Consider the following 26435-nt stretch of genomic DNA (forward strand, 5'->3'; position numbering starts at 1 on the left):
TCCATAACGGGTATCACAACTCATCATGCCCAGGTAATTGTTTATTTTCTGCTCATAACGTTTTAATCCGATCCCCCTCATTTTCGAAGAATGAGCGTAGTGGCCCTCTTCAATTGTATTTCCCTTCCGTTGTGAGTAGAAAAGGTAATGCAAGAATGTGCAGTGCGGAAGCAATAGTGGATAAGCCATTCATGAACATATAACGCAAATGCACTCTTTGAGCGCGTTCTTGCGGGCTGCAGAAATCCGCTAAAATAGTCTTACGAAAAGGAAAAATTACTATGCAGTGAAGGGAAAGCATCAAGATGCAAAAGTTGGCGGCCATATAGAAGCTTCCAAAGAATTTCGTTCTCGCTCAAATTTGGAAGTCCTGTAATTCGTTTGTTCGAAATAAGTTCTTACAGAAGTCTAAGACAAGTTGAGAGTAGTTTTTTTTGTCTTTTCAAAACGTTCCGTACACATTTTTTTAGAACACGTGGAATGCGATCGTGCGATAATCACTGTGATTCCGTCCCGTATACTATGGGAACGGCTGAAAATTCCCATCACATTAATTTTGTCGAAGTTCTATCTCTGCCATTTTCATTTGTTATGTTTCTCATCATATTTGTTATTGTTAGTTCCAGTATTTGTTAGATATGCTTCGCTTTGCTCAAAAGGCATTCCGCTGATTATCAGCGTCTTATAATCTCTCGTCTCTATAATTTTCACTTAAATAGCTGCTACCGCTCATTTTAATTTGTTAGTGCATCAGATTCCTGCATAATCTCATTTTGTTTTGTCTCCATTTCGTCAATAAGAAAAAGGAACGAATCGCATGCTTTATACAGCTTTTATTTTGTTGTTTTCATGTGCTAATTTATTAAAGATTTAATAGTCATTGCATATGTGATGAGAAAAGTGTTTGAGGAATCGCACTAAGACCATAAATGGCTTAAATAGTTTAAAGGCATCACCCCACGAATCTGAGGTGGTGCAGATTTCAGGTGGAGTGTTCGTATACGGGATGGGAGACTATGGAGAGGGGAGAGATTCCGTCCATTTCATTCTAATTGCCGTAAAAAAAAACGGCGCGGAAGATGCGGCGCTGCACAATGCTGGTGCGCTCCAGTCGGCCTCTCTGTAGAAAAAATAGTGCGCCAGAACGCATGAAATCTTCCGCGCCGTTTTTTACGGCAATTAGGAAGAAATGGACGGAATCACCCTTCTCTCCATAATGTACTATCCCTTATAAGAATACCCCACCTGAAATCAACACCACCTCAGATTACTGGGGTGATGCCTTTAAACACGATCACTGAGGACTGAGTGAGTTGTAGTAAAATTGAGACTATGAGTGAAAATCCTTCAATCATCGTGTTTATGTGATCTTTGCTGCCTCGGCTGTGCTCATCGTTTAATTTCTACTCGTATAATAAACTTAAGCTATTTTAGCATGCCGTTTCGGTGTTCTCGGGATCCATACTGTACAACCCATCCTTGCATAGAGGTTTTAGAGGTTTCAGAAGATATTGGAGAAGCAGGAAGGATGCTGAATCTGCGTATCAAAGAGCATTTGGCTGGTAAAAGGTGTGGGAGTTCGGTAACACCATTAGGACGTCACAAAAAATGAGAGGAATGATGGAAATGAGCTTGAAATAAAGTGTACGATATTATCACACGAGAACGAAGTATCTGATGGGAAAGCATTGGATGCATTCTGGATTTCCGTCAGGTGCCCAGCCATGAATAACAAAAGCGAATGCTTATCAATTACCGATGACTTCATGCTGTTCGTATCATTCTGTGAGCTATAAGATTGTCCCACATGCAGCTCCTTAACGTTACCCAGACACCAGTACTTAAGGATACTGCACAGTGCGTGAATCTCATTCGCCTTGGTGACAATCTAGAAGAAAGCGGCGGTCCACCAACCCCGCTAGTCGGTGGAACTGGTCAGTTGTTTTTCCTTTTGAGTCTTGCGTGGTGTACTTGGAACAATATCGAGGCTTGGCGAGGAGAGAGGAGGAGTTTGATGGGTTACCCATGGTAGACCAAAGACTTCGAACCATTTTCAGGCCTTTGAAAACGACGAGTTTGTCGAAACGTCAGGCCAGTAATAAAATTTCACCCAAACCTCGTTGGTATAACAAGAGAACATAAATACGGTTTCAGAAGGATTTTTTTTTCTACTGAGTAGTCAATTTCTTGCCCTCTAAAAGGTAGCAGCAGAAGAACATGACATCCTCAAGCATTACTCTAAGTTCTAATCTAGGTTTAGACTTTGATTAGCCGAAATTTTAGATTTAAGTGTTTCAAAGAATCGTTCGGCATTAACGACGTAGCGCAAAGATTTTGGTCTTCGCTATGATCTCTTTATCATTAGGTCCACCGATAGTTAGAAAAGTTTATGAAATCGGTTCACTTAATGAGATTATGACAAGTGCAGTTCTCCAAACAGGTATAGATAGATCTCGTAGGAGTTCAGCATCACGATATCAAAGTTTATAAGGGGAAAAAAGTACTGTGAAAATTACGGACAAAAAATTTGCTTTGGAAGTTAGAAAACGATGTGGTTATTCCTCATTGTAACTATTACAGAATTACCTAGCCAGAACATCTCACATTGGCCTCTAGTGACGCAATACGAAAAAATATATCATTTAGAGGCAGCGTATCAAGAAACTGACGAAGTTGGAAAGCATCTTGGAAAATATAGAGATCAGAGTATAGATTACGAGTGTGATCGTGCCCCCTTAGTTCCCTCTAATCATCCTGAAGAAGTCCGTACCATCGGCATTTGCTCCGATATGTTAGAGCGTTAGGTACGTTAGAATGCGCCCCTCTTTATACGCTCCGGTCCCTTCAGCAGTCAGTTCATTGGTTTCACTTGAATAGACTGGTGAAAACACCTCGTTGATTTTCGACCGCTCGTTCTTGGACGCGGCGCGTGCACGAGAGGAGCGTTTTTGCGAACCTCATAAGAACTAAGACCATCTTCCACACCATTTTCAGGACGATTAGAAGGACGGAGTGCGCCCACGTTTATATTCCTAATCTACACGCAGGACTCCGTATCTTCCCACTCGTTTCCCAGCCACGTCAGTTTCGTGATATGATCCCTTCAAGCATCTTCATAAACCTTCAACCATTGTGGCTAAGCAATCCAGAAAATTGGTTGAATTGAAAAGTTCGACTTCAATGAACCTCGGCATAGTTGAATGTAGTATCGAGTTTGATGAACTGTACATGAGGTTGTTAAATAAATTTATTGGCTAACGTTTCGGCTATATCGCCTTCTTCAGAGCCTGAAAAGGCAAGGTTTGCACGATACCATCTGTACAACACCGAACTGTGTTATTTGTCCCACAGGACAAACGACCGCTGTATGTCTGCATCAAAGAGCACGTGAACGGCAAGAATAAATTACGAGAATGGATACCTTTAGTTGCCCAAGGAACACAAAAACATGACGGAGACGATTTTGAAATTAGGATCCAAATCTTAGCGCACGAATCTAAAACGTTGGCTCGAAAATCGCTGGAGGCATTTTGGATCCAATCCAAAAACCCTAAAATGAACCTGGGCGAATGTCTGTCGATAACGCGGGAACTCGCGCCATATCTCGAATGGTTCTTCCGATCCGAATGTGACATTCGAGCCACTAGCCCTCGTGAACGACCAGTCAGCGGTACATACTAGGCGCTTCCGATCTGAGCATTCAGTGTAGTCGCCAAATTGGTGATTGAAAGTAGGCGTGGAGTTTATCAGTTTAGTTGTGGAGAGGTTGGTCGTTTAAATTGCCCTTTTCAGGCTCTGAAGAAGGCGGTATAGCCGAAACGTTGGCCAATAAATTTAGTTAACAAGCTCGTGTATAACTTATCAAACTCGATACTAAATCCAGAAAATGTTTATGGGAATGAGATTGACTGATTGATACTGGAAAATGAAATCAACACGGGCTGAATTCAATGTTTGCGCTCAAACAGGTGTCTTTGTTTATTTGAGAAGCGTTTTTTCATACAAATCTAATTTGTTTTTCGGTTTCTATTTTTCAGAACAAACTTGTTTGCATCCTATTTTTGGACCGTCGAAATCAAATTTGCTGGAAGAGGTTTCTCCGAAACAGTAGGCAATAGTGGCAAAACAATGATAGTGTAAAGGCGAGGGAGAGAATGGGAAAGTGAAGAAAATGGAAAAGAAAATTTCGTAGTATGCTGTTTTTATGTATTTTTCATATAATTATGTTTGTTGTGAGTGTACATCCGGCGCTATTTGTTCTAGGCCACTCAACGAAAGAAGTTCAAATGCTGGAAGAGGTTTCTCCGAAACTCTTAAAATTAATAATTTTTGTGTCATTGCAGCTAAAATTTGGAAAGAAGTTTAAAATAATACAAATTTTAAAAGGGTTTGGATTCATTTGAGGGGTTTTTGTTGGATACAGCGCCTGGGGAGTTTGTGTGTTGTGCTGCATTTCTGCAAAACACCACAACTGCAACACGAGACAGGCGGTCTGTTGCTGGCTAACACCTCAGACTATCATCCTCCGAAAATTGCAGGTATGTACGGTATTTGCAACAGCGACACTTTCGCTGTACATTACAGTACCAAACAAACGATCGCAGGATTTGTTATAAACATGCGAAGCAAGTCTACTGAAAGCTGATATCGTTGAGTCATACACTTCATACTCCGTATTCAGGACAGAATCAGGAAAGGAGAACACTGAGTGTTCGTTCTTCATCTTCTAATTCTTTTCCCCCTTTATTCGTTACAGGAATAACGAAGCAAAATAAGAAAGGTGCTTTAGAAAACGGCTATCCGGTAAAAAGTCAAAATTTGAATACAATTTTCTTTTCCGCCGAGTTTGCGCCTGGAAATCAGACCGCTGGTGGATCTTATTATATTAGATGGACAGCGTGGTAGGAAATGGTGGGGGATGGCTCCGCTTCCGTCATACTTATCTTCTCAAGGATAGATACATTCGGTATAAGTTCTGAATCTTTTGCCTACTGTTCAGGCAGTTGTATAAGATGGATCTGGAAATCTGGAAACAAGGTATAGGAAATTTGTCACGAGTGTAGTATGGGACAGTAGAAACTTGAAAAGGAATAGGATGGATCACTGCAGATACAACATCCATAATTGTGAAGGATTTCGAAGCGCTTCATATACTTCTCCCACAAATCTTCCTATTTTCCCTTTCCCTTTTTCTTCCCTTTTTCGTGACTGCTGTTGCCTCCAATTCCCAGTTCCAGGGCATATATGACTCGTCCTAGGACCTGTGACAATTTACTCCCCATCCGCACACTTATCTAACGCTGCAGAACCCGAGTCAGTGTTTTCTGGCGCCAAGGAAAAAATTTGAAGTCAATAGATAAGCAATCAATGAATGCAATCAATTGGAAGTCTGAACACCAACTTCGGTTGTATGCAACAATTGAAACGAACAAGCAATGGCAACAATGATCTCCATGTCCTCTCTTCTTGAAACCTCGTCATTGGGAAGTGCATCTATATTTGCTTGTTATGCTAACGAGGTTTAGGTGAAATTTTACTATTGGGTTGACGTTGCGACAAACTTGTCTTTATCAAAAGCCTAAAAATGGTTCGAGGTCTTCGATGGCATGCATATCCTATAAGCCATATCCTATAAGCCTCGATATTGTTCCATGTAAACCACGCAAGACCTCCAAAAGGAAAACAAACTGACAAGTCTCACCAATTAGCGGAACTGGTGATCCACAGCGTTCTTGTAGATTGTCACCAAGGCGAATGAGATTTACGCTCTGTGCAGTAGCGTTAAATACTGATGTTTGCACAGAGTGTAGATCTCATTCCCCTTGTTGTCCCACATGTAGTTCCTTAACGTTATCCAGACATTAGTACTTGAGGATACTGCACAGTGCGTGGTTCTCGTTCGCCTGGGTGACAATCTACAAGAACGCGGTGGTTCACTAGCCCCGCTAGTCGGTGAGACTGGTCAGTTTGTTTTCCTTTTGAATGTATTGCGTGGTCTACTTAGAACAATATCGAGGCTTGCCAAGGAAAGAGGAGGAATTTGATTTGATGCATAGCATCAAAGACCTTCAACCCATTTTCAAGTCTTCAATAAAGACGAGTTTGTTGAAACGGCAGGTCAATAATAAAGTTTCACTTAACATAACACCTCGTTGGCATAACAAGAAAACATAGATGACAACAATGATAAATGTTAGCCTATCTTCCGCATGTAGCTATAAAGATGATCAGTACAAATGGCAAAACTATTGCACCAACAATCTATGCAGCTACCTGAAAAAGAGAAGAGAGACCAACTCGGATAGGAACCTCAGATAGTCATCTGGTTGCATAATTAAAGTTTTCCCTACTTGTTCTTGCAGAAGTCGAGGTGCATATGACTCTTCTTATGATACCATTAGACATGTAATGAATCTTCTGGAGTTCTTGAGTCAAGAGGCATTCGCATGAGCACACACCTTGGCTTATGAGGAAAATGTAGTTGAGCGGTGGGGGGAGCACAAAAAGGCGCCCTTACCTAGACGCTCTATCTTACTTTTTTCTCCTAGTAAACATAGCTTAGCTTACATGTCATAGATCCTCTAAGAACTCTTGGAGGATCTATGACATGTAAGCTTAGGTCTTAGAGCCCCGATTGATTTAGTTATTTAGTTCTAGGAGTACGGGCCTGGGCGCCCCGCCACTCACCTACATTCTACGCCACTCATGTACATTACTAACAGTTCTTTAGCTTTCGAGAGAATGAGAGCAAATGTAAGAAAATAAAAAAAAAAACACTGTAATAGGAGAAATCTTCCACTAATAAACACTTTAAACCGAGTTAGATTTTAAAAACGACGAGCTGAGTTATTGAACTTTTTTCAAATTCATACAGATTTTAACGCGCAGCCAAAAATCTGAGGTTTCGCACTTTTTCTCGCTTCTCAATTTTCACTTTTTCTCTTCACGATATCGAAGTTGAAATATCCGAACCCAGTTTTGATGGATCATCAGAGAAAATGCTTCACCTCTAATTTTGAGCTCTGCGGGTGGCTCTGGCTCTATCAAAAGCTAGTTTGTATTTATGCAGACTAATAAATCCATGACTTTATGGATTTAATAGTCTGCATAAATACAAATATACATCTATATCTTCTATACAGTTTTTTCAATCAAACATCTACATCTTTCGAAAACCAGGTTCTCGGTTCTACACCTTCTAACTCTTATTTTGGAACGTTTTCAATTTTCAGTTTCATTTATGTTTTTTGATGTTGTTTTTTTCTTGTACAAATCTTCTACGTTCCTTCTTCTTTTTTAGCATTTTATTTTCTACGTCTTCTTCCACTTGCGACGTTGGTACCTTCTCGTTCTTTGAACATTACTAGAAGTCAACTCTATCACTTAATTGCAATACAAACACGGCACATGATCTCACTGACGTGGTGATAAATGGGTGTTGCTTAGTGATCATAGGAGGACTAAGATATGCCTGCTCTGGCCTACTGTCAGCCTCTTCAGCAGGCACTTATTCGGCTGCAGATAATCCCGGCTGCGGGTACCTAACGACCGCCCCGCGGAACCTCTAACCGCTACACTACACCCGCCCTGTTGATAGTATATGAAAGGATAACGACGAGATTAGTCTCTTTCTAAGTGTCTACTCCAGTAGGATCACTGCCGATGATAAGACTAGTGTATAAAAGCTCCTCTTGAATACAATCAAGTTAATTGGCCAAGAACAACCTTCGTCGGTGGCCTGAGGTGGTTTGTTGCACCCTACCACATGACATACCCTCACCTTATCACCACTAAGCTAGAGGAGTTCCAGGAAGTCGTACTACGTAGAAGATTCTGTAACATTTCTTCTCCACTTCGCAAACAATGCCAGAATTCTTTCCTCTTGGTAAAAAGGTATTCAACTGAGTTGCTGAACATTCTCAATATTCCCTTAATTGAAGAAATAGTTGGTTACAGCATTGCCCAGTCGCTGGTCCTGGAAAAGAGTGTTCGAACCTAGGAGTTTGGTACTACGAGTGCTGTGGCACACTTTACACGGATTGCTGTGGAAAGCTATCGGTGCGTCAACTAGCACTTCTAGTTAGGTCAAAACGACATGAAGCACGAACAACTGCGTAGGCGACTGCGCTCAAAGCGGTGCGGTGGAGACAGCGGTTGGAATCGAGGTTGGACGATGGCGAACTGCAGAGATGGATGGCGGTAGCAAAGATCCCAACCTCTACGCTCCACCGCGCCGCTTCGAGCGCAGACGCTTACGCAACTGTCCATGCTTCATGACGTTTTGACACGACCGTGCACCCTGACACCGATTGCGACAAACCGTTGTTTAGTTGCGAGGCACGGCACTGGAGTTGAGTAATGATTTGTAGGCACGCCAGATCACCTTAAGGGTGTCTGCTGAGCATTGAGAAAGATTTGAAAATCTCTCAGAAATCCCAATGAACTTTGTAAAAACTACAACAAGTGACAGATTTAGTACCTGTGCTCAATTACGTTGCGTATCAGCGCGCGCATAACGCCTGCTGGTGAATAACTCTTCTGTGTGGTTAACTCAATTGGTTCCTTATACTCTATTTTCACCCATGTCGTCAGTAAGTAACTGCTTTTCTGTTTTACTTTCCGGTTTGAATGCCTCACATCAGCACGCACAAGCGAGTGAAGCGTTTCGTGATCTCTCACCTGAACGAGTGTTTTTTTTCTCATTTCAGATTGCTGGATGGATCCTTATTGGTGCGCTTGCGGTGATAGTCATACTTATCATCGTTGGACTTGTGTGCAGAAAAAAATAGACACACATATATCATCGTTGTTCTTGTTTTTATTGCTGCATACAGCCCGAAGATTATGTTCGGGATTCCAGCTATGCAGTTGCATTTACTGCAATAAATTTTGTTTTGTGTTAAAGCTACGTCTTCAATTCTGTTGCTCACGTTTGAAAATAAGACCAAAGCATCCGAAGAAAACAGTAATCCTGTCAAAGAGAGGGCTCGGACAAATTTTCAATGTTGGATTCTTTCCGGTACTAGGTAGGGTTCGGAAAGCAGTTAAGAAATGTCGTAGCGAAGATATGAGAGAGCACCTGAATACACAGAAAATTGAGATGTCAGAACCACCAAAAAATTCCTTGGACGCATGTATCCATTGTTTGAAGGATGATCTAAACCTTCACTTGTTTAAGGTAGAACGGGACGAAATCGACGAGGTTGTGTATCTCTCCACAAAAAGATGACGTTGAGGGCGAGTATGAGCGCTACCACAATCAACTGCTTTTAATTTACTAGTCTCGTATGTGGGAGCAGACACCCACGGTGCATTCTTGGGCGCTGTTAGGTCCCAGCAAGGCGGGCGAGCTAGCATCAACTCATCAACTATTGATTGTCCGCTCACATATGTACGTGACACGTTGGCAGGTGTTTCGTGGGGAAATTCGATCGACAAACTCACGTCGTCCTTCAGGGCAATTAGTAAAGAAGGAAGAAAGTAATTTTTCAGGAAATTTTCAAAGCGAATCATTTGTTCTTAACAACCATTTGTTCTCCAAACTGTAAACATCTAGCTTTGAAAGTGTCTAGTTTTTTCATGTCAAACTTACAATTTTGCTCTATTTCGTTATTTGTTCTAATCTTTGACCTGCTGTCAACACTCTACAATGAACGCTAAGGTCTTGCGATTCGGTACTTGCTTAGGAGTCTTCTTTCTTAAAGGTAGCATACCACGAATCTGAGATGGTGTGGATTTCAGGTGGAATATCCATATACGGGGTCGTAGATTATGGAGACTGGGGTGGTTCCGCTGATCTCTCCCTGCGTCACTGCAAACAGCCGCCTCGAGAATGCTGTTTTGTACGACGCCGTCTGTTGCAACGCTCCACCCCTTGCGCCGCCTCCGCTCTGCAATTCGTCGAAAATCAATTCGGACTGCCTCGATAGGGTGTAAGGGACGCTACGCGTGCAAGGGTGGCGCGCTGCAATAGAAGGCATCGTACAGAACAGCATTCAGGGGTCGGCTGCTTGCAGTGATTCAGGGAGAGATGGGCGGAACCACCCCGCCCTCCGCAATCTACGACCCCGTATACGGATACTCCTCCTGAAATCCGTACCATTCGTGGTATGCTGCCTTTTACAAGATGCCTTGTTGAGCCTTGTGCACGCGCCGTATCTTCCGGACCGTTTTTTACGGCAGTTAGGAAGAAATGGACGGAATCACCCCCCGCCCCTCCCCTTGTGTATAATCTACGATCCCGTATACGAATACTCCACCTGAAATCTGTAGCACCTCAGATTTGTGGGGTGGTGCATTTATAAGTATATTTGAGATCAGCGGCCTAGTTGCATTTGAACACATACGCGACACACATGCGCGCCCGACACAAACGCACGCACCACATACACACACGCGACACACATATACATGCATGCGACACACACACACACATGCACGCGACACTCACGCGACAAACACACCACACACACCCAAAACTCGAGCGACACACGCGCGACACGGACGCAAAGAACACACGACACACACAAGCGACAAACACTCGACAAACACACACATACACACGAGAAACACACAATACATGAGCACATACATACATGACCCACACGTGACACGCACGCGACACACACGCGACCCACACGCATGTAGACGTGACACGCACGCGACACACATACTTCTAAGCCCTCTCCATTAGTAGGTTACTGTGTTCTTACTTGATCTTTTTTTAGAAGTGGGTAGCAGATCCACCTACGTTTTTCCAACAAACAACAACAAACATTTATCGCAATAAACGCAAGTGCATAACTGGAAGTTCGACATCATCTTTGGTTATACGCAGTAATAAAAACAAGGACAACAATGATTGATTTCTGTCTACTTTTTTCTGCATACAAGTGAAACGATGATCAGTATGATTATCACTGCAAGGGCGCCAATAAGGATCCATCCAGCTATCTGAAATCGAAAAAAAAACTAGTTCAGTTGACGGATCACGAGACACTTCGTCAGCTTGTTCGCATGCGATGCGACGTCCGATGCGCGGCTTTCAAACCGGAAAATAAACAGAAAAGCAATTACTTGCTGAATACATGGGTGAAAATAGTGTATAATTAATTAATTGAGCTAACAACACGACGCGCTTATCACCAGCAGGCGTTGTACACGCGGTGATACGCAAAGTAATTGAGTACAGGTACTAATTGTGCTAGTTGTTGTTTTTATGAAGTTCATAAGGATTTCTGCGAGATTTTCAAATCTTTCTCAATGCTCAGCAGATACCCTTAAGGTGACCTGGAGTCCTTGCAAATAATTACTCGAACTCAGTGCCATCCCTCGCAAGTGAGCAAGGCCCTGTCGTGTTCGATGTCGGGTTTGTAGGTGCTCCCAAAAGTAATTGACGCACCGATAGCTTTCCACAGCATTTGGTGTCCGGTGTAAAGTCGGGTCAAAACGTCATGAAGCATGGACAGTTGCGTAAGCGGCCGCTCTCGAAGCGGCGCGGTGGAGCGTCGAGGTTGGAATCGCGTGAGGATCCTTGCTACCGCCACCCATCTCTTCGCCATGGTCCAACCTCGTTTCCAACCGCTGTCTCCACCGCTCCGCTTTGAGCGCAGCCGCTTACGCAATTGTCCGTGCTTCATATTGTTTTGACCCAACTATAAGTCCTTGTAGTAGTTGACGCACCGATAGCTTTCCACAGCAATCCGTGTAAAGTGTGCCACAGCACTCGTAATACCAAACACCTAGGTTTGAGCACTCTTTTCCAGCACCAGGGATTGGGCATTGCTGTAAACAATTATTTCTTCAATTAAGGAAATATTGAGAATGTTAAGCAGCTCAGTCGAATACCTTTTTACCAAGAGGAAAGAATTCGGGCATCGTTTGCGAAGTGGAGAAGAAATGTTACAGAATTTCCTATGAAGTATGATTTCCTGGAACTCCCTTAGCTTAGTGGTGATAGGGTGATGGTATGTGATGTGGTAGGGTGCAACAAACCACCTTGAGCCACCGACGAAGGTTGTTCTTGGCTAAATAACTTACTTGTAGTCAAGGGGAGCTTTTATACACCAGTCTTATCATCGGCAATGATCCTACTGGAGTGGACAAACATCAAGGAAAGAGCCTAATCTCGTCATTATCCTTTCATATACTATCAACATCGCACGTGTTAAACGCAACGCGACAGTTTCACGAAAGAACTGGACTGAGCACGTATATAGTAGAGCCAAAGCGACATAAAGCACGAACGCAATTGCGTAAACTGATTGTCTCTAGGCGCTTCGGTGAAGCGTAGCGGCTAGGAGCGTAGTGAAACACTTGTGGGTACCACCCATCGCCACAGTTTGCGACGGTCCCACCTCGGTTGCAACTGCTGCCTCCACTGCGCCGTTTCGAGCGCGTACGCAAATGCACCGCAACTATACTCGTGATTCATGCCGTTTTGACCCGACTATGTAGTCGGGTCAATACGACATGAAGCACGGACATTTGCGCAAGCGGCTGCGCTCGAAGCGGAGCGGTGGAGCGTAGCGGTTGCAATCGCGTAAGGACCTTCACTGCCGCCACTCACTTCTGTAGTTCGCCATGGTCCCACTTCGATTCCAACCGCTTTCTCTACCGCACCGCTTCCGAGCGCAGCCGTTTCCGCAAATGTCCGTGCTTCATGTCGTATTGACCCAACTATACAATGTGTTTTTTGAGGATAATACGATGAGGACGAAACTATCGGTGACTTCTTTCTTCAGTCATGTTATCCATTATTATCGTGCTATTTCGCCGGTGCAACGGGACGTCTTTGCGGGAACCATCCGCTTTGTTGCAGAAACATTTCCAGCGCGAGGTGGCTCAGAAAGAGTGGAGACATATTTGCATTCCGTGTCAGCGGACAAATTTTTATTAGATAATAGTGTATAGAAATAAAACATGTTTTTCCGCTTGGGCACATTCATCCAGCTGCAAGAGTTTTATTGGATACAGGGCTTCAATATCTAGCTCAACTGACTGGTGACACAGATTCACTGCCGATGAACTCCTTGGGAAACTGTTGGCGCCATTCCTTGGACGTCAGCCTCAGGGTCAATTCACGCCCGATTGATTCAGAGTAGTGGTTAGATGGAGGGTGAAGAGTACTCGGGATTTGCTCAACAGTAGTAGGAGTGTAGCAACAACACGCAGTCGTAAGGGAGTTTTAGTACTCGGCTCAATTGCATCACCGGTTGTTGTTAACGTTCCTTAGTGATGATTCTGTTAGGTTGCAGTAGCTCATAATAGATCACTCCAAGCAGATCCCACTAGATGCACAGCGTCAGTTTCCTGCCATTAAAGGCAGCACACCACAAATCTGAGGTGGTGCGGATTTCAGGTGGAGTATTTGTACACGCAGTAGAATAGATTATAGAGTGGGATGTGATTCTGTCCATTTCTTCCTAATTGCCGTAAAAAAAACGGCCCGGAAGATGCGCGCGTGCACAAGGCTGGTGCGCTCCAATCGAACTCCTTGTAGAAAATTAATAAAAGAAATGGACGCAATCATCCTTCTCTCAATAATCTACGATCCTGTATACGAATACTCCACCGGAAATCCGTACCACCTCAGATTCGTGGGGTGACGCCTTTAATATTCGGTTTGGGAGCTGAAGCAGATGCACGGCCTGACTGACCCCACGATTTTCTGAGCTTTGGATTATCGTAGTGGATCCATTTTTCGTCCCTTGTCATGACTAAGTGCAAGAAACTATTTCGATATTGCTCTTGGAGCAGTTGTTCGCACGTGAAGAAACGGTGTTCGACGTCTCCTGGGTTGAATTCGTACGGAATCCAACTTCCACATTTTTGCACCATAGCCTTGAGACGGCTTGAAATCGCTTGTCGAGTCATTCCCACGGTTTCAGGAGGCTCCTCTTCAGTTTGAGACGAATCTTGGTCTAACAAAGCCTCCATCTCAGCGTATTCAAGCTCTTTTGGCCTCCGTTTGCATTCTTTGTCGCTGGCGTCAAAATCGCCACTTTTAAAACCCAGGAATCTGTACTCACATGTTTTTATTGATGGGGCATATTCCCTATATTCTTCTCAACCAATCCATGTCCATCAGCTACACTTTTCCTCAAGTTAAAACAAAAAAGTATCGTTTCCCCTGAAATGTGTGTTTGGTTAGCGATTTTTTGCTCTCATCGTAACCTCAGATGAGGAGCAAGAGAGAGGAACATTGCGAATGTGATGAGGTGGTATGAGTTGATGTACGCTAAGTCGTTCACTTATGACTTATGAATATGTCTACACTGAAGTTATAGTTCAACCTACTAACAGAATTAACATGGCGATCCTCCCTTTTCATTCATAAATCGGAAACTTTCCGTGCCAGCTGATTGTCTGTACTGTTTCTGTTTCGCAGTTATTGCCGTTTCTCTTCTTTAAATTAAGTTTATTTAGGAGCAGAAATCACGTTTTTGGGGAAAAAAAAAAGTTAGTTTTTTTATCGTTCCTTTCTGCAGGAACAAAAAGTGTCTACTTTTACTTCCTCCTGAAGTAATGAGACCAGAAAGTTAATGTTTGATAGTTACGCCATCCCTCTATCGCCGATGGCTTCGTCCTTATAGTTTCCTGCATCAACCAACCGGAACGAATGCTAACCGAATCCGACGGCACGCAACCTCCTGAATCCTATCTCGGTTCTAAGGGTCCAAAATGTGGTCCATGTGGAGAAATAAAACCTTTAATACTATTATGCTTCTAATACCTTAACTCCAGGCTTTGCAGACGGTGTTCCGGGTTTCCACTGTGACATTTGCAAACTATGTTCTCAACCCCATCTAACAGAGCAGATAATATGATAATATAACACAAAATTCCCCTAAAAGTTGCCTTTAGGCAAATTTCCATGTTCACAGAAGACAATAATGAAAAGGGTAAAGTGTCTGGCGTTGAACAACCCGCTTGGGATGCGCCAGCTCGTTTCCTTCAATTTGGAATTCTTTGAGGTTCAGGAGATAACTAGGCTGTACAATGACTTGTGAAGGGGGGCTAGTCAGTGTATCGAGTCAGTGTTTATTATTATTATTATTATTATATTAAATATTAAAGGCATCAACCCACGAATCTGTGGTGGCACGGATTTCAGGTGGAGAGTTCCTATACAGGGTCGTAGATTATGGAAAGGAGGGTGATTCCGCCCATTTCTTCCTAGTTGCCGAAAAAACAGTCCGGAAGATGAGGAGCTTGCACAGGGCTGGCGCGCTTCAATCGAACTCGTTGTAGAAAATAGCGCGCCGAAACACCTGAAGCCGTATCTTCCGGGCCGTTTTTTACTGCAATTAGGAAGGAATGGACGGGAGAGATCACCCTTCTCTCCACAACCTACGATCCCGTATACGAATACTACACCTGAAATCCGTACCAGCTCAGATTTGTGGGGTGATGCCTTTAAGTAAGCCGCGGCATTCGTAATCCCAAGTGCCCATGTTTGAGGGGCAATGATTTCTGCCGGCAAATGGGCACTGCTGTAAGCAGTTATTTCTTTAGTTAGGAAAAAAAGTGAAATTTCTTAACTGGCGCGGCCAAGCACCTTCTCATCGAGAGGAAAGAACTTGGACATCGTCCGTTAACTGGGGAAAGAATATTTTTGAAAAATCTTCTTCGTAGCTCGATCTCTTCATTAGCTTACTGCTGAGATGATACGGTATGTTAAAGGCATCACCCCACGAATCTGAGGTGGTATGGAATTCAGGTGGATTATTCGTATACGGGGATGTAGATTATGGAGAGAGGTGATTCCGTCCATTTCTTCCCAATTGCCGTAAAAAACGAAGATGCGGCGCCGCACAGGGTTGGCGCGCTCCAATCGAACTCCTTGTAGAAAGTAGTGCGCCGGAACGCTTGAAGCCGTATCTTTCCGGGCCGTTTTCTACGGCAACTAGGAAGAAATAAACGGAATCATCCTCCTCTCCATAATCTACGACCCAGTATATGAATACTCCACCGAAAATCCATACCACTCCAGATTCGTGGGGTAATGTATTTAAGTGTAGGGTGCAGTAGACCTCATCAAGCCACCAACGACTGTTGTTTTTTTTTTCCTTTGACCAAATAATTTCGTGATATATACTCAGGAACAGCTTTTATATAGCGGTTTTATCGGTGATTTCGCTAGAGTAGGTAAGCAATGTCGGAAGAGATTCATCTAACCGTATACTCCCTCATAAACAATCGGTAATGGAATTGTTAAACCGAGCTAACGTGACGCGTCCGCTTCGAGAGCAGGCGGTGCTCCTCTGCCTATCTGTTGCAGCCACCGATGATGCAGATTCACTATATCAATTAACTTCTCGAGTACAGTTCTCAGAATAATTTTCCGTTCGACGGTGATTCACGTTCGATTGAGGCGGAGTAAGAAGAGGAGGAAGTGTCTGGATGCCGAAGTCTGCGCAGGTGCAGGCACCTTGCGTTCAGTCAACCAACGAGTTCCAACGCCATCTATATCACAATTCATGTACACCGATTTTTGATGCTTCACATCAAAAATCGTGTTGAAAGCACGAATGCATGAATTCTCATTGAATGCAAGAGAACTAGAGTTTACTGTTGCAAATGCTGACTTTCTTTCAATCAGGAGTCATCCAAGCATATTTTTCTGCAACTTTTAAGAAGTTGGATATTTCATGATGATCTAGCTAAGCTGACGTATGCTGAAGTTTTTAGTTTCAACCTGTGGACATATTTGCAGTAAGGCGCTACGTTTCGATTTACTAACGTCTGTGCGTCCGATGATCACAATCGATCCCTTCTTCTCATTGATAAAGTGATCATTTTACGCGCGAGCGAACTTTCAATATTGTTTCCCTTGCAGTTATCACAGCTCTTTTTTCAACTTGGATGTTTTTAACAAATATAATCTTCTTGAAAGCTAATTCCTTTTTTCTCCTTTTTTCTTGTTTTATTTTTTGGTAGAAAACAATTTTTCTCCTCTACAAATACATAATCAATTGTACTGTTGACGGTCTCTAAAGTGCCATTCTTCGCCTTTTCCGCACTTTTTTCTGAAACTTTCAAGAAAAGGAACGATTTGGAATCTTTGGAGTTTACTAATAGAACACATTGATAATGGTTCTTGCCACCGGGCTTCTACTGATCTCGGAATTATTGATTGCTAACAATCTTCTTCGTTGCATCTCGAATTCTCGAGAATTGTTTTTTTTCCCCTCATCGAAGATCATAAAGAACCTTTGACAACACAATATACGGACTTATGCTATTAATGTTATAAGTGTGTTTGGAGCAAGGGAGATAATAAAATAATAAAATACTGACTTGGGGCGGTGTAGCGCAGTCGGTAAGAGGTTCCACTGTAATGGTTGGTCCGATCGATGGTTCGAATTCGCCGTAGTGCTAACCAGGCGCTTCATCCTAAAACTAAATTGGTACCAAACTTGTCTGAGTGCATAAAAACACTCACGTAACATATCGGCCCCCGCAAGTCACTGTTCGTAAACCTCAAACGATCCCTGAATTGAAGCGAATCGTTTATCCTTTTATGATAACTTACTTAACCACTTAAACCATTTGAAACATTGACTTTTCGAAATACAGTCCTCTCCAAAGCTCGAGTGCAGAGTTTGAAAGGATTCGGCGGCACTCTTCCCTTGTCTGAAATCGTAGAGCATGCTCACACGAGCGATGACTGTCTGGTCCAAAATTTTCTAAGACAACCATTAAATTCAAACGCAAGCAATCAAAATTTGCAAATAAGAAACTGAAAGCGAATAAAATATTGAAAAAAACGGGGGAAGAAAACCGCGACATTATATTTAGTAATACTTTCGAAAATAGGGTTGCCTGGTCTCATCTTGACAACCTAATAATATCTGTGTTTACGATAAACTAAGAATTCTGGTTGCAAAAATTTGCATAGGGGTGGCTTGGATTCTTATGAATGTGTAACGAAAGTAACGCATACTAGTCATCAAATTTTTTCAAAACAAAAAACAAAAAAGTAAGAAGAGGTGAGAAGCAATAAACAATACTTTACTATTCCCCTTCCGAACAACACTCTTTCGTAAAAGACCTTCGTAAAACAATGAATCCGATGCAAACAACGCAAAAGAGAAACAAAATAAATTAATTCGTTCCCCTTATACGTGTATTCCCTAGAGTGATTCGACTATTGCTTTGTTGATTGCATTCTAGTGTGACTGTTGTATAGCAATGCAATGCAATTTACGCTCTTATCGTTGCGCACGATCTATTTTTAGATCAATGAAAGTTTTCTTCTTTTATTTTTTTTCGTATGTAAGAGAATATTGTATTATTGTATAACTGTAGACGAGAAATACATAGCTTTTGGTATCAGCTCTGGAGCCTGGTCAAAAAATTATGACTGTTTTTTTTCAAAAACATTACCGATTGCGTACTGGTTGAACCAATCCATAACCACCTGACGTGATATGACTGAAAGGTGACTTTGTTTATAAATTTTACAATCTTTTTTATTCCTTTAGTTCTACTTCTTCACCCTCAGAGTAATTCTCTCCGATAAAATATGCCAACGCATGCCTTAGGTCAACGTCTTCTCAAATTCTCGAAACAGTTGTTAAACTCGATTTCCGAAAAATTTCCTTTTTGGCTTTTAGTTCACGCAGGGATCACCCTGAAACTCTCCTATGGACTGGAAACGGTGTCCACGGAATGGACTTTTTAGTTTATTGAATAGCTAGATGTCACATTCAGCTAAGCTAGGCGAATACGATAGTTTTGGAACAATATGGTTCGAGTTTTTGATCACAAATGGTCACGAACAATCAATCAATGCAATGTGAGGCATCGTGGTCCGCAAGCCAAGAGTTGTCTCGCCACAAATCTTGTTTTTTCTTACGGATAGTTTCACGCAACGGACACATAACACCCAAATAATATTCCTTGTTAACAATTTGTGCTGTTGGAAGGAATTCATCGTGCACTACACCAGGATAATCGAAAAAAAACTGTTAACATGACCTCGATTCTTGAGCGACTTTGGCGCGATTTTTTTTCTGGATTTTTCTCATTCACTTTTTTCCGAGAAAGCTTAGCTACCGAAGGACTTTTGCAACATTGTCAACATTTCTCTTAGCAGCAATTTCGTTCCGCAAACAAAATGTAATGCGAGTTTTTTTTTTACTTAGTAAAATAAGGCATTGTAAAAATCGCCAAAATCAATTTTAGTTGTCTACATAACACGTACGTATGAAACCAATGGAGATAATAACATGAAATTTAAAGGCATCACCCCACGAATCTGAGGTGGTGCAGATTTCAAGTGGAGTATTAGTATACAGGATGGGAGACTACGGAGAGGGGAGTGATTCCGTCCATTTCTTCCTAATTGCCATAAAAAACGGCCCGGAAGATACGGCTTCATTCGTTTTGGCGCCCCATTTTGTATCAGAGGTCCGATTGGAGCGCGTCAGCCTTGTGCGGCGCCGCATCTTCCGGGCCGTTTTTTACGGCAATTAGCAAGAAATGGACGGAATCATCTCCCTCTCCGTAGTCTCCCATCTCGTAAACGAATACTCCACCTGAAATCTGCACCACATCAGATTCGTGGGGTGATGCCTTTAACAGAGGAAGCCAATGACAGTACTAGTTAATTTTTAAATAATTCCCGTGCAAATCAATACATCCGCGAAGTTTAAATTGGAAAAAAAGAGCCTTTCAGTTTGATTACAGTACATAGTATAATAGTATTTTCCTGTTATTAGAATGACAGGATCTTATTTTCGCTGTCCGGATGTATTTCTTGACTGTCGTGACTAGAATCTAACTCTAAATAATGAGTTTCAGTTTGAATCATAAATGAGGTGATTTTTACCCGAGCAGATATCACTGTTCTATCGATCTTAAAAATTTGGAGATCAATAGAATCACACTCACTCACATTCACTGGTATTCATGTAGTAAATAACGTATAATTGTAAGTAACACTACAAAAATCCTTTATAAATACGGTATAAATTGTAAACACATGTGCTGTGGCGCAGTCGGTTAGAGGTCCGTTGTAGCCACACGGTCCAGGGTTCGAAACCGCCCTAGTGCAAACCAAGCGTCTCATCCCTCCAGGGTCGAAAAATTGGTACCAGACTTGTCCGGGGTGGTAGAAACACTGACTTGATCATCGGCTGGCCCCTGCAAGTCATTGTATAGGCCAACACGCGTTCCAGAGCCTCAACGATTACGAATTTCAGTAAAACGCGTTGGTGGATTGATACGCCAGTGACTTTATTCTTTATCCTTTATACATGTGCAGTGTAATGAAAAATAGGAGAGAGGCTCCCGGTGTGTGGGCGTTTCCGCTCAGGACGACATCACAAGTCACTTCTGCAAGAAGTGTCGTGCCCGGCACGACTTTCTCAGCCACTCGCCAATGTATTACGGTAGCGTTCCCGCACCACAAAGGACGCGTTCCCACCACATTCAACCTCTTCAACCATATTCCAGCATTTGTGCATTCGCAACCACTTCTACCACTATCCGCGGCTGGCTGCCCTGGGCTCCGAACCGTATCCACCATCCACCTAATAGCCGAGAAGCGCAGCCAGTGAGCCACTTGACAGGCCCGCATTGATCCACCTTCATTGATGTCGTGTACTTTGTTATTCCCATGTATTGTCGTCATTACGATAAAACCGCATATGAAACCACCTGTACCTCATTGCATCCACAGGCCACAAGGTCGGGGGTGAGATGCGGGGGCAGCTCGAGGCCACTAAACGGGGAATGGGGACAGAGGGATGGAACTCTGGGCGCGAGTCCGCAGAGCCTAGGCCGCTATTTGGTGGCTAGCCCAGCGCGAGCCCGGCTTCAGGAAGTCGGCCTCGAGTCCTATTCGCGGACGCTTGCCGCTTTTCTTTGGAGCAGAACCGGGGTGCCACAAGAAGTAACTGCACTATGCTCGAAGACCTCTAGTAGAACCTATGCATCGGTCGTTGTTGATGTTCGAGTATTTGTACGATGTTGTAGTACGATGTTCGAGTATTTACGATAGCCTCTTTCCTCGATCCTTAACATAAGACGCTAAAACTCGCCCATTGTTACAGTAATCCACATAGGGAACTTAGGAATTTTTTTCTAAAGAGCCTGTCACGAATTTTATTATCTTGGGATCTCTCCACAAACAGATAGGGTCAGATGCTGTAGTTTACGAGCATGATCACGCTCGACTCCTATCAAATAGTCCTAAAAAGGCGAAAATCAGCCTTGCGTGGCCGAGTTTTCCCAACGATGCAACATGTTACGCGATAGAGCGCGGGCAATTCCGTCGTTGTCCAGCGTCCGCAGTCAAACTACACAATTATTAGTACAAGTTAGATAAGCAACAGAAGCTGCCCAATCCGATCGCATACAATCGCAAACGCGTTGCGGATTACTCTCTTTCTACTACTCGTAATAAGTTGCATCGTTGTGGACACAGCTGCAGCCAAAACATTTCGGCACGCTTTTTTTTGAGCTGCTTGCGGAAAGTGGCTTTGATCACTGTTATGTTCATGAACTTCACCACCTCCTCAATCTATTCGCAGGAAGATCTGGACCACGTTAATTTTGTAACAAGATACTTTTAAGTGACGAGTAGAGGTGGTGATTTGGAGCGCTATACCATGCATGGCGGTATTTTTAGTAGCTATTAGTGGTTTATAATTCTTCAAAGCAAAAGTATTGTTTCAACTTCTGCATCCAGAAGAGTTATAGAGGGCAAAATTTGTTAGGACCAGCTCACGAGATCACATGGAATTCGTTGAAAACAAATTAATGGATAGCTTAAATTGCAGCATATCACGAAACGGACGATGTTTGGATCTGTGTGAGCAAATATAGAGTTGACGTGAAGATTACGAGTGGTTATGAGCGTAGACTTGCATAGTTCCTCCCAAAGGCAACGTATCTACGATTTTGATGTAATGCGGAACACACCGCGAAGATTGAACAGAGAGAACATCATCTGAATTGAACAGAGCTTTTAAACAGCTTTTATTCTCTGTTTTAAAAGGGAAACAGCTTTGATTTCTCCGAGGTACTTCAGAACGCACCGTCCTTGCGCACGCACCGCATCCAAGTGCGAGCGGTCGAGGATCAATAATGTCTCTTCACCGCCTTTTCAAGTGGGACAAATGAATGGGCTGCTGAGGGGACCGAAACGTGCCACGAAAAAATGCGTTCTAACGCACCTTGTGCTCGAACTTTTCATTTACCTACAAAGATCTCAAAATTGTCAGTTTCGTGATACGCTGCCTTTAAAGGCATCACCCCACGAATCTAACGTTTTATGCATTTCCGAGGGGCCAGCTCGATACGGGATCATTGATCCCGGGATCAGGGGTGGTTGTGCTCATCTCTCCCTAACCGTAGTAAAAGAAACGGCTTGGAGGAATTCGCTTTTCACGACGATTTCAGTTGTAACGCTCCACTTTCGTAGACGCGCCGCATCCATCTGCACAGGTTGCGGTAGAGAGCCAGTGAGTTCTTCTCGACCGCCTATACAAGAGAGACCAGTGAATAGGTTGCTGAGGGGGCCAGAGCGTATAGAGGAGCTTTCTAACGTTCTTCTCAGGAGCTAAAGCGGTTCTCACGTCGTTTTTTTAAGACGATTAGGAAGAGGTGAGCGGAACCACCCCTGATCCTGCAATCTACAACCCCATCTCTATCTTTTCCCGTGGATTCCACCACGTCAAATCCATGGTATGCTGCTTTTAAGGGAACTTTCGAAAGTTCTCTGATCTTTTGGCAAATGCGTGCAGCGTCGCAGCAATCTGTTTCCGGAGATCTGTGCTCTTGCTTTAAACATGCAATTACTTCAAGAAAAAAAAAAAACACTCACCATCCAGATTCAACAAGGATACATCTATGTGGTCTTGAAAACATTTTCAGTCTAATCTAACATATCGCTACAATCGTATTTACGAAACGAACGCTTCGCGTGCGTATCGGTCATTCATTTAACGCCGTCAAAGCTTTTAATCATAGCAATTTCGCCAAGCGCTTTTCAGACGCCATTAATAGGGTTTTTCAATACGATGATATCTGTTGTAGCTGGGCTTCTTTGAATAAAAACGATTTGAATTTTTCTACTTACTGTTTTTTCCAGAGTTACTTTTTTTTGTTTTTTTTTTCAAACCATACTTAATTTAGATCAGCTAGTTCAGGCATCGCTCGTTATTGTTTTTAGTGAAGAAAAACCGGAGATTAAAAAAAAATAAAGGAGTAAAAGTAATCTAACTTTAGAGGTTAGGACTTTATTTCCGTAACTTTAAAAGGAAACACGTAAGAGTAGTCTAGCTTAAGGGATTAGGACCTTATCGTAAGTTATTGATAGCGAAAAGGGCGGAGTGAGGCGTAATTTGGTGCACAAATCCTCTTCAGTTTCATTTCTTTTTCCCGGCGTAGTGTGGCTTATCCGCAATAAACTAAGTGGTTGCGGTCAAATTAATTTAATACGATTCCCTTAATGCCGCAAATGATTTTTATTTTTGAATTTTTACACCAGAATTTTTCTTTCCGTAGAATAAAGTGAGTTTCCCGTATCCTTCAATGTTTTCTCGTTGCTGAATCTAAAGAAATCTTTTCTTTTCTGGATCTCACTTACTGAATCTGAGAAATTCTCTTTTACTTGACGAAAATTATTTTAGATTCCGAGTGATTCCGAGGGATTATTTGAGATCGGCCCTTTTTTTCACAAACTTCAGCCGAAATCTTTAGCTTTTTCATCACAGTCGTTTATGAAAAAATAGGTGAAAATATTTAGGAAAAGTCCTATTTCTTTTCAAAAACTCTCTTCGTAACACAACGTTCTTCTTTTTGTGGTTTAGGCATCATGTAAGAGTTAAGCATTCCAATTAAAGGTTTTTTTTTCATTTATTTAATGGTTTTGTTTACTTGAGCATGTAATTGAAGGATGCTCATGACAGGTTCAGGAGACTGCTTCCGGTTTTCTCATCCGCCCATCCTATAAGATTTTTCTCCAAATACATAGAGAAGTGGAAGGAGTCTTCATATTTTTTCTATACAAAAAAAAAACTATTTAGAAATGTTGTTGCCATTTATCTCTCTGATTTGAGGATAAGATTAACTTAGGAGATTATTCTATCGTGTGTAGAGGTAGATTTTTGCTACGTTCCTTCTTTCCTGTTTTTCCAGGATTCATCTCGATTCCCTTCCATAAATGAGCAGGTTTGTCTTGTGGTTGAGATTAAGGAAGCAAAGATCTATCATTAAGTCAAAGATCTCTGCTGTTCCCCAAAATTGCAGTCATATGAAGTTCTTCGTCTTCTCACTTTAGTTCCATTCATAAAGTACATGTGAACGTTTTTTTTCCATTACAAAAAAAAGAACTTCGAAATGTTGTTGTACTTTATCTTCCTGATTTTCAGGGTAGTTGAACTGGACAGATTTTTTGGGGAATCGATATTGATTCTTTAAGAAGAAAAAAAGGTGTCTTGTGCTATTAAGGAACATTTTTGACACAGAATAACCTTGATCGTAAAGATGGTCAATGGAAATTTCCTGAAATTTCCTGTTTTAAAGAATATATATCCTTCTAGATATACATTTTGGCCTCCTTAATCATATTTTCTATCGTTTCTCACAGGTACAAATCCAGAAATTGGAGAGTAAATATTAGTAAACATTAGAAAGAAAAACAAAAAAAAAACAACTAAAGAATTTTTTTCCAAAATCAACAACCGTCTACGTCTCTAAAACTATGTAGACAAATCTTTCTCAATGGAATAAATCCAGCTGATTAGGATTATTAAGAAAATAACAAAAAGTAAGGAAAATAAAATTCTAGTACCAAGAAAATAGGAAATAAAATGTAAAAAAAATACTTCCTTAGTAGCACAATAGCCTAAAGTGGAATTTTATTTTACTACTAATGAAGTGTTTTTTTTTCTGCGTTGCTCAAGCAAAAAAAACTTTAATGTTTGATTAGGTGCTAGTAATTTGTGTTGTTGTTTTTTTTTTTTTGATAATTCTACCTAAATTTAAAACTATAGCTATTTATATCCGTTTATCTTAAGCTAAATCTCGTTAGGCTATTTTCGCTGTCGTCGTCGTCGTCGTCGCAGCAGCCAATTTCATTTCGCGGCCAGCGCGACATTCGATTCAATGCATCCATCGTTCACTTAAATTGGTTAAATTATCGAAGTGTTTCTATTCCTGGGAATCACATTTACGTTACGTTTTTTCCTGTGTAACCAGGAAAAAAAGGAGAAAGAGAGAACATTTTTATTATTATTTATTATGGCAGCATGTAACTATGGTAACATTGTTCAGGATTTTTTCTTATTCATTCGAATCCATGGGTTCGCTTGAGCTATTCATCTGATGCATATATTTTATATTTTTATATATACATATTTATATTATTAAATTATTATTATTTATATTATTATTTTATATCTATATTTTTGTATATACGTGAAAAATAATTCTATAATTATTCGTTCGATTCATTCTGGAATTGCAAATTATCCCGATAGTCGAACATTCGAAAATTCTTCCAAAGGTCCGAAATATTCAAAGTATTTACCAAAATCGTGTCGTACTCGTCGACTTTTTTTTATTCACAAATCTCTTAATTGACTCTCGAAATCCAGAAAAAAAATCTCTTGTTACTTCTTTTATGTTGCAGTACATTGTGAACGTTCATTAGCACGCATTTAGTCTTCCCTCACAATCCACACACACACAACCAACAAATTTCGAGACGGCGGACGGAAGAGCTGAAGCCGTGACGACGAGTTTTTGGCAGAGAGCATTTTTTTTCTTCAAAAATTTCCACTTTTGAAATGATCACTTGCGAGTGAAAGGCGTTTGTTTGCTTGTTTAAGCTTACAACTTTAGGTTTTTCCTGGGAGACCAGGAGAAATTTTGAGACAATGCTAGATTTTATGCAAAATTATCGAATAAACACTTTTCATGTGACTTTCTTCCTATTAGGTCAAAATTTTCTCTTACGATGTTTACGTATAGTCATACGTATGTATCCGTAAGGTTAGTTAGTTATTGGATCTTACGGCTTTAAAGGCATATATTTCCGTTCTATGACCTCAACGCTGCATAACTGCGGAGTTGAGGACGAGCTGAACACAACAATATCCTAGCCTGTGACGATTTACGAGATTACTCTCTATTTTTTTGCTGATTCGGAAATTTCGAGGAGTTTCGAAGAGATGGAAGGTGTACGGAGAACGTGTAAAAATTCGTTGTATTTGATACGGAGATTGGAGTGTTCGGGAATAATTTTTCCCAAGTGTGCTGCGGAAATTCCGGCTGGTTGTGGTTGAGAAAGATAGATAAAGAGAAAGAGAAAGTACACGTTGTTTTTTTCTTAGTCATTCCAGAGGGTCATGGTTGTGTGAAGGGACAAACTATGAATAAGTTCTCAGGGCAGGAATAAGTAGTGAGTTAAGGACATT

The 26435-nt window shown here is 41.8% G+C and overlaps 3 protein-coding genes across 7 annotated transcripts; 1 reads left to right on the top strand and 2 right to left on the bottom strand.

The window, feature by feature from the left end:
* Window positions 1–25: 25 nt before the first annotated feature.
* On the top strand, window positions 26–8789 carry RB195_017025 (uncharacterized protein; the record flags this gene model as incomplete). Of its 3 annotated transcripts, XM_064183828.1 has the most annotated exons (11): window positions 26–33; window positions 471–615; window positions 1814–1934; window positions 2647–2762; window positions 5859–5952; window positions 6005–6117; window positions 7720–7743; window positions 7811–7823; window positions 7871–7893; window positions 7957–8058; window positions 8709–8789. In XM_064183828.1, the coding sequence occupies 11 exons, from the start codon at window positions 26–28 to the stop codon at window positions 8787–8789; spliced, it is 840 nt and encodes a 279-aa protein (XP_064039707.1). The 3 variants fall into 3 exon arrangements, with proteins under 3 accessions (XP_064039707.1, XP_064039708.1, XP_064039709.1); XM_064183826.1 differs by lacking the exons at window positions 26–33; window positions 471–615; window positions 5859–5952; ... (4 more) ...; window positions 7957–8058; window positions 8709–8789 and adding an exon at window positions 2366–2440 and having other exon boundaries at window positions 1808–1934; window positions 2647–2804; XM_064183827.1 differs by lacking the exons at window positions 26–33; window positions 471–615; window positions 1814–1934; ... (3 more) ...; window positions 7720–7743; window positions 7811–7823 and having other exon boundaries at window positions 7864–7893.
* Window positions 8790–10872: 2083 nt separating this feature from the next.
* RB195_017026 (uncharacterized protein) lies at window positions 10873–20641 on the bottom strand (the record flags this gene model as incomplete). 3 transcript variants are annotated; one of them, XM_064183829.1, is made up of 5 exons in its annotated part: window positions 10873–10953; window positions 11683–11784; window positions 12569–12678; window positions 13659–14020; window positions 20445–20641. In XM_064183829.1, 5 exons carry the CDS (start codon window positions 20639–20641, stop codon window positions 10873–10875), a joined length of 852 nt encoding a protein of 283 aa, XP_064039710.1. The 3 variants fall into 3 exon arrangements, with proteins under 3 accessions (XP_064039710.1, XP_064039711.1, XP_064039713.1); XM_064183831.1 differs by lacking the exons at window positions 10873–10953; window positions 11683–11784; window positions 12569–12678; window positions 13659–14020 and adding exons at window positions 17380–17397; window positions 17447–17495; window positions 17567–17637 and having other exon boundaries at window positions 20435–20536; XM_064183830.1 differs by lacking the exons at window positions 12569–12678; window positions 13659–14020; window positions 20445–20641 and adding an exon at window positions 11848–11877.
* Window positions 13591–13938, bottom strand: RB195_017027 (uncharacterized protein; the record flags this gene model as incomplete). Its single annotated transcript, XM_064183832.1, has 1 exon — window positions 13591–13938. The coding sequence occupies one exon, from the start codon at window positions 13936–13938 to the stop codon at window positions 13591–13593; it is 348 nt and encodes a 115-aa protein (XP_064039712.1).
* Window positions 20642–26435: the final 5794 nt, after the last annotated feature.

The sequence above is a fragment of the Necator americanus genome, chromosome II (genome assembly GCF_031761385.1).
Source record: "Necator americanus strain Aroian chromosome II, whole genome shotgun sequence".
Classification (NCBI taxonomy): Eukaryota; Metazoa; Nematoda; class Chromadorea; order Rhabditida; family Ancylostomatidae; genus Necator; species Necator americanus.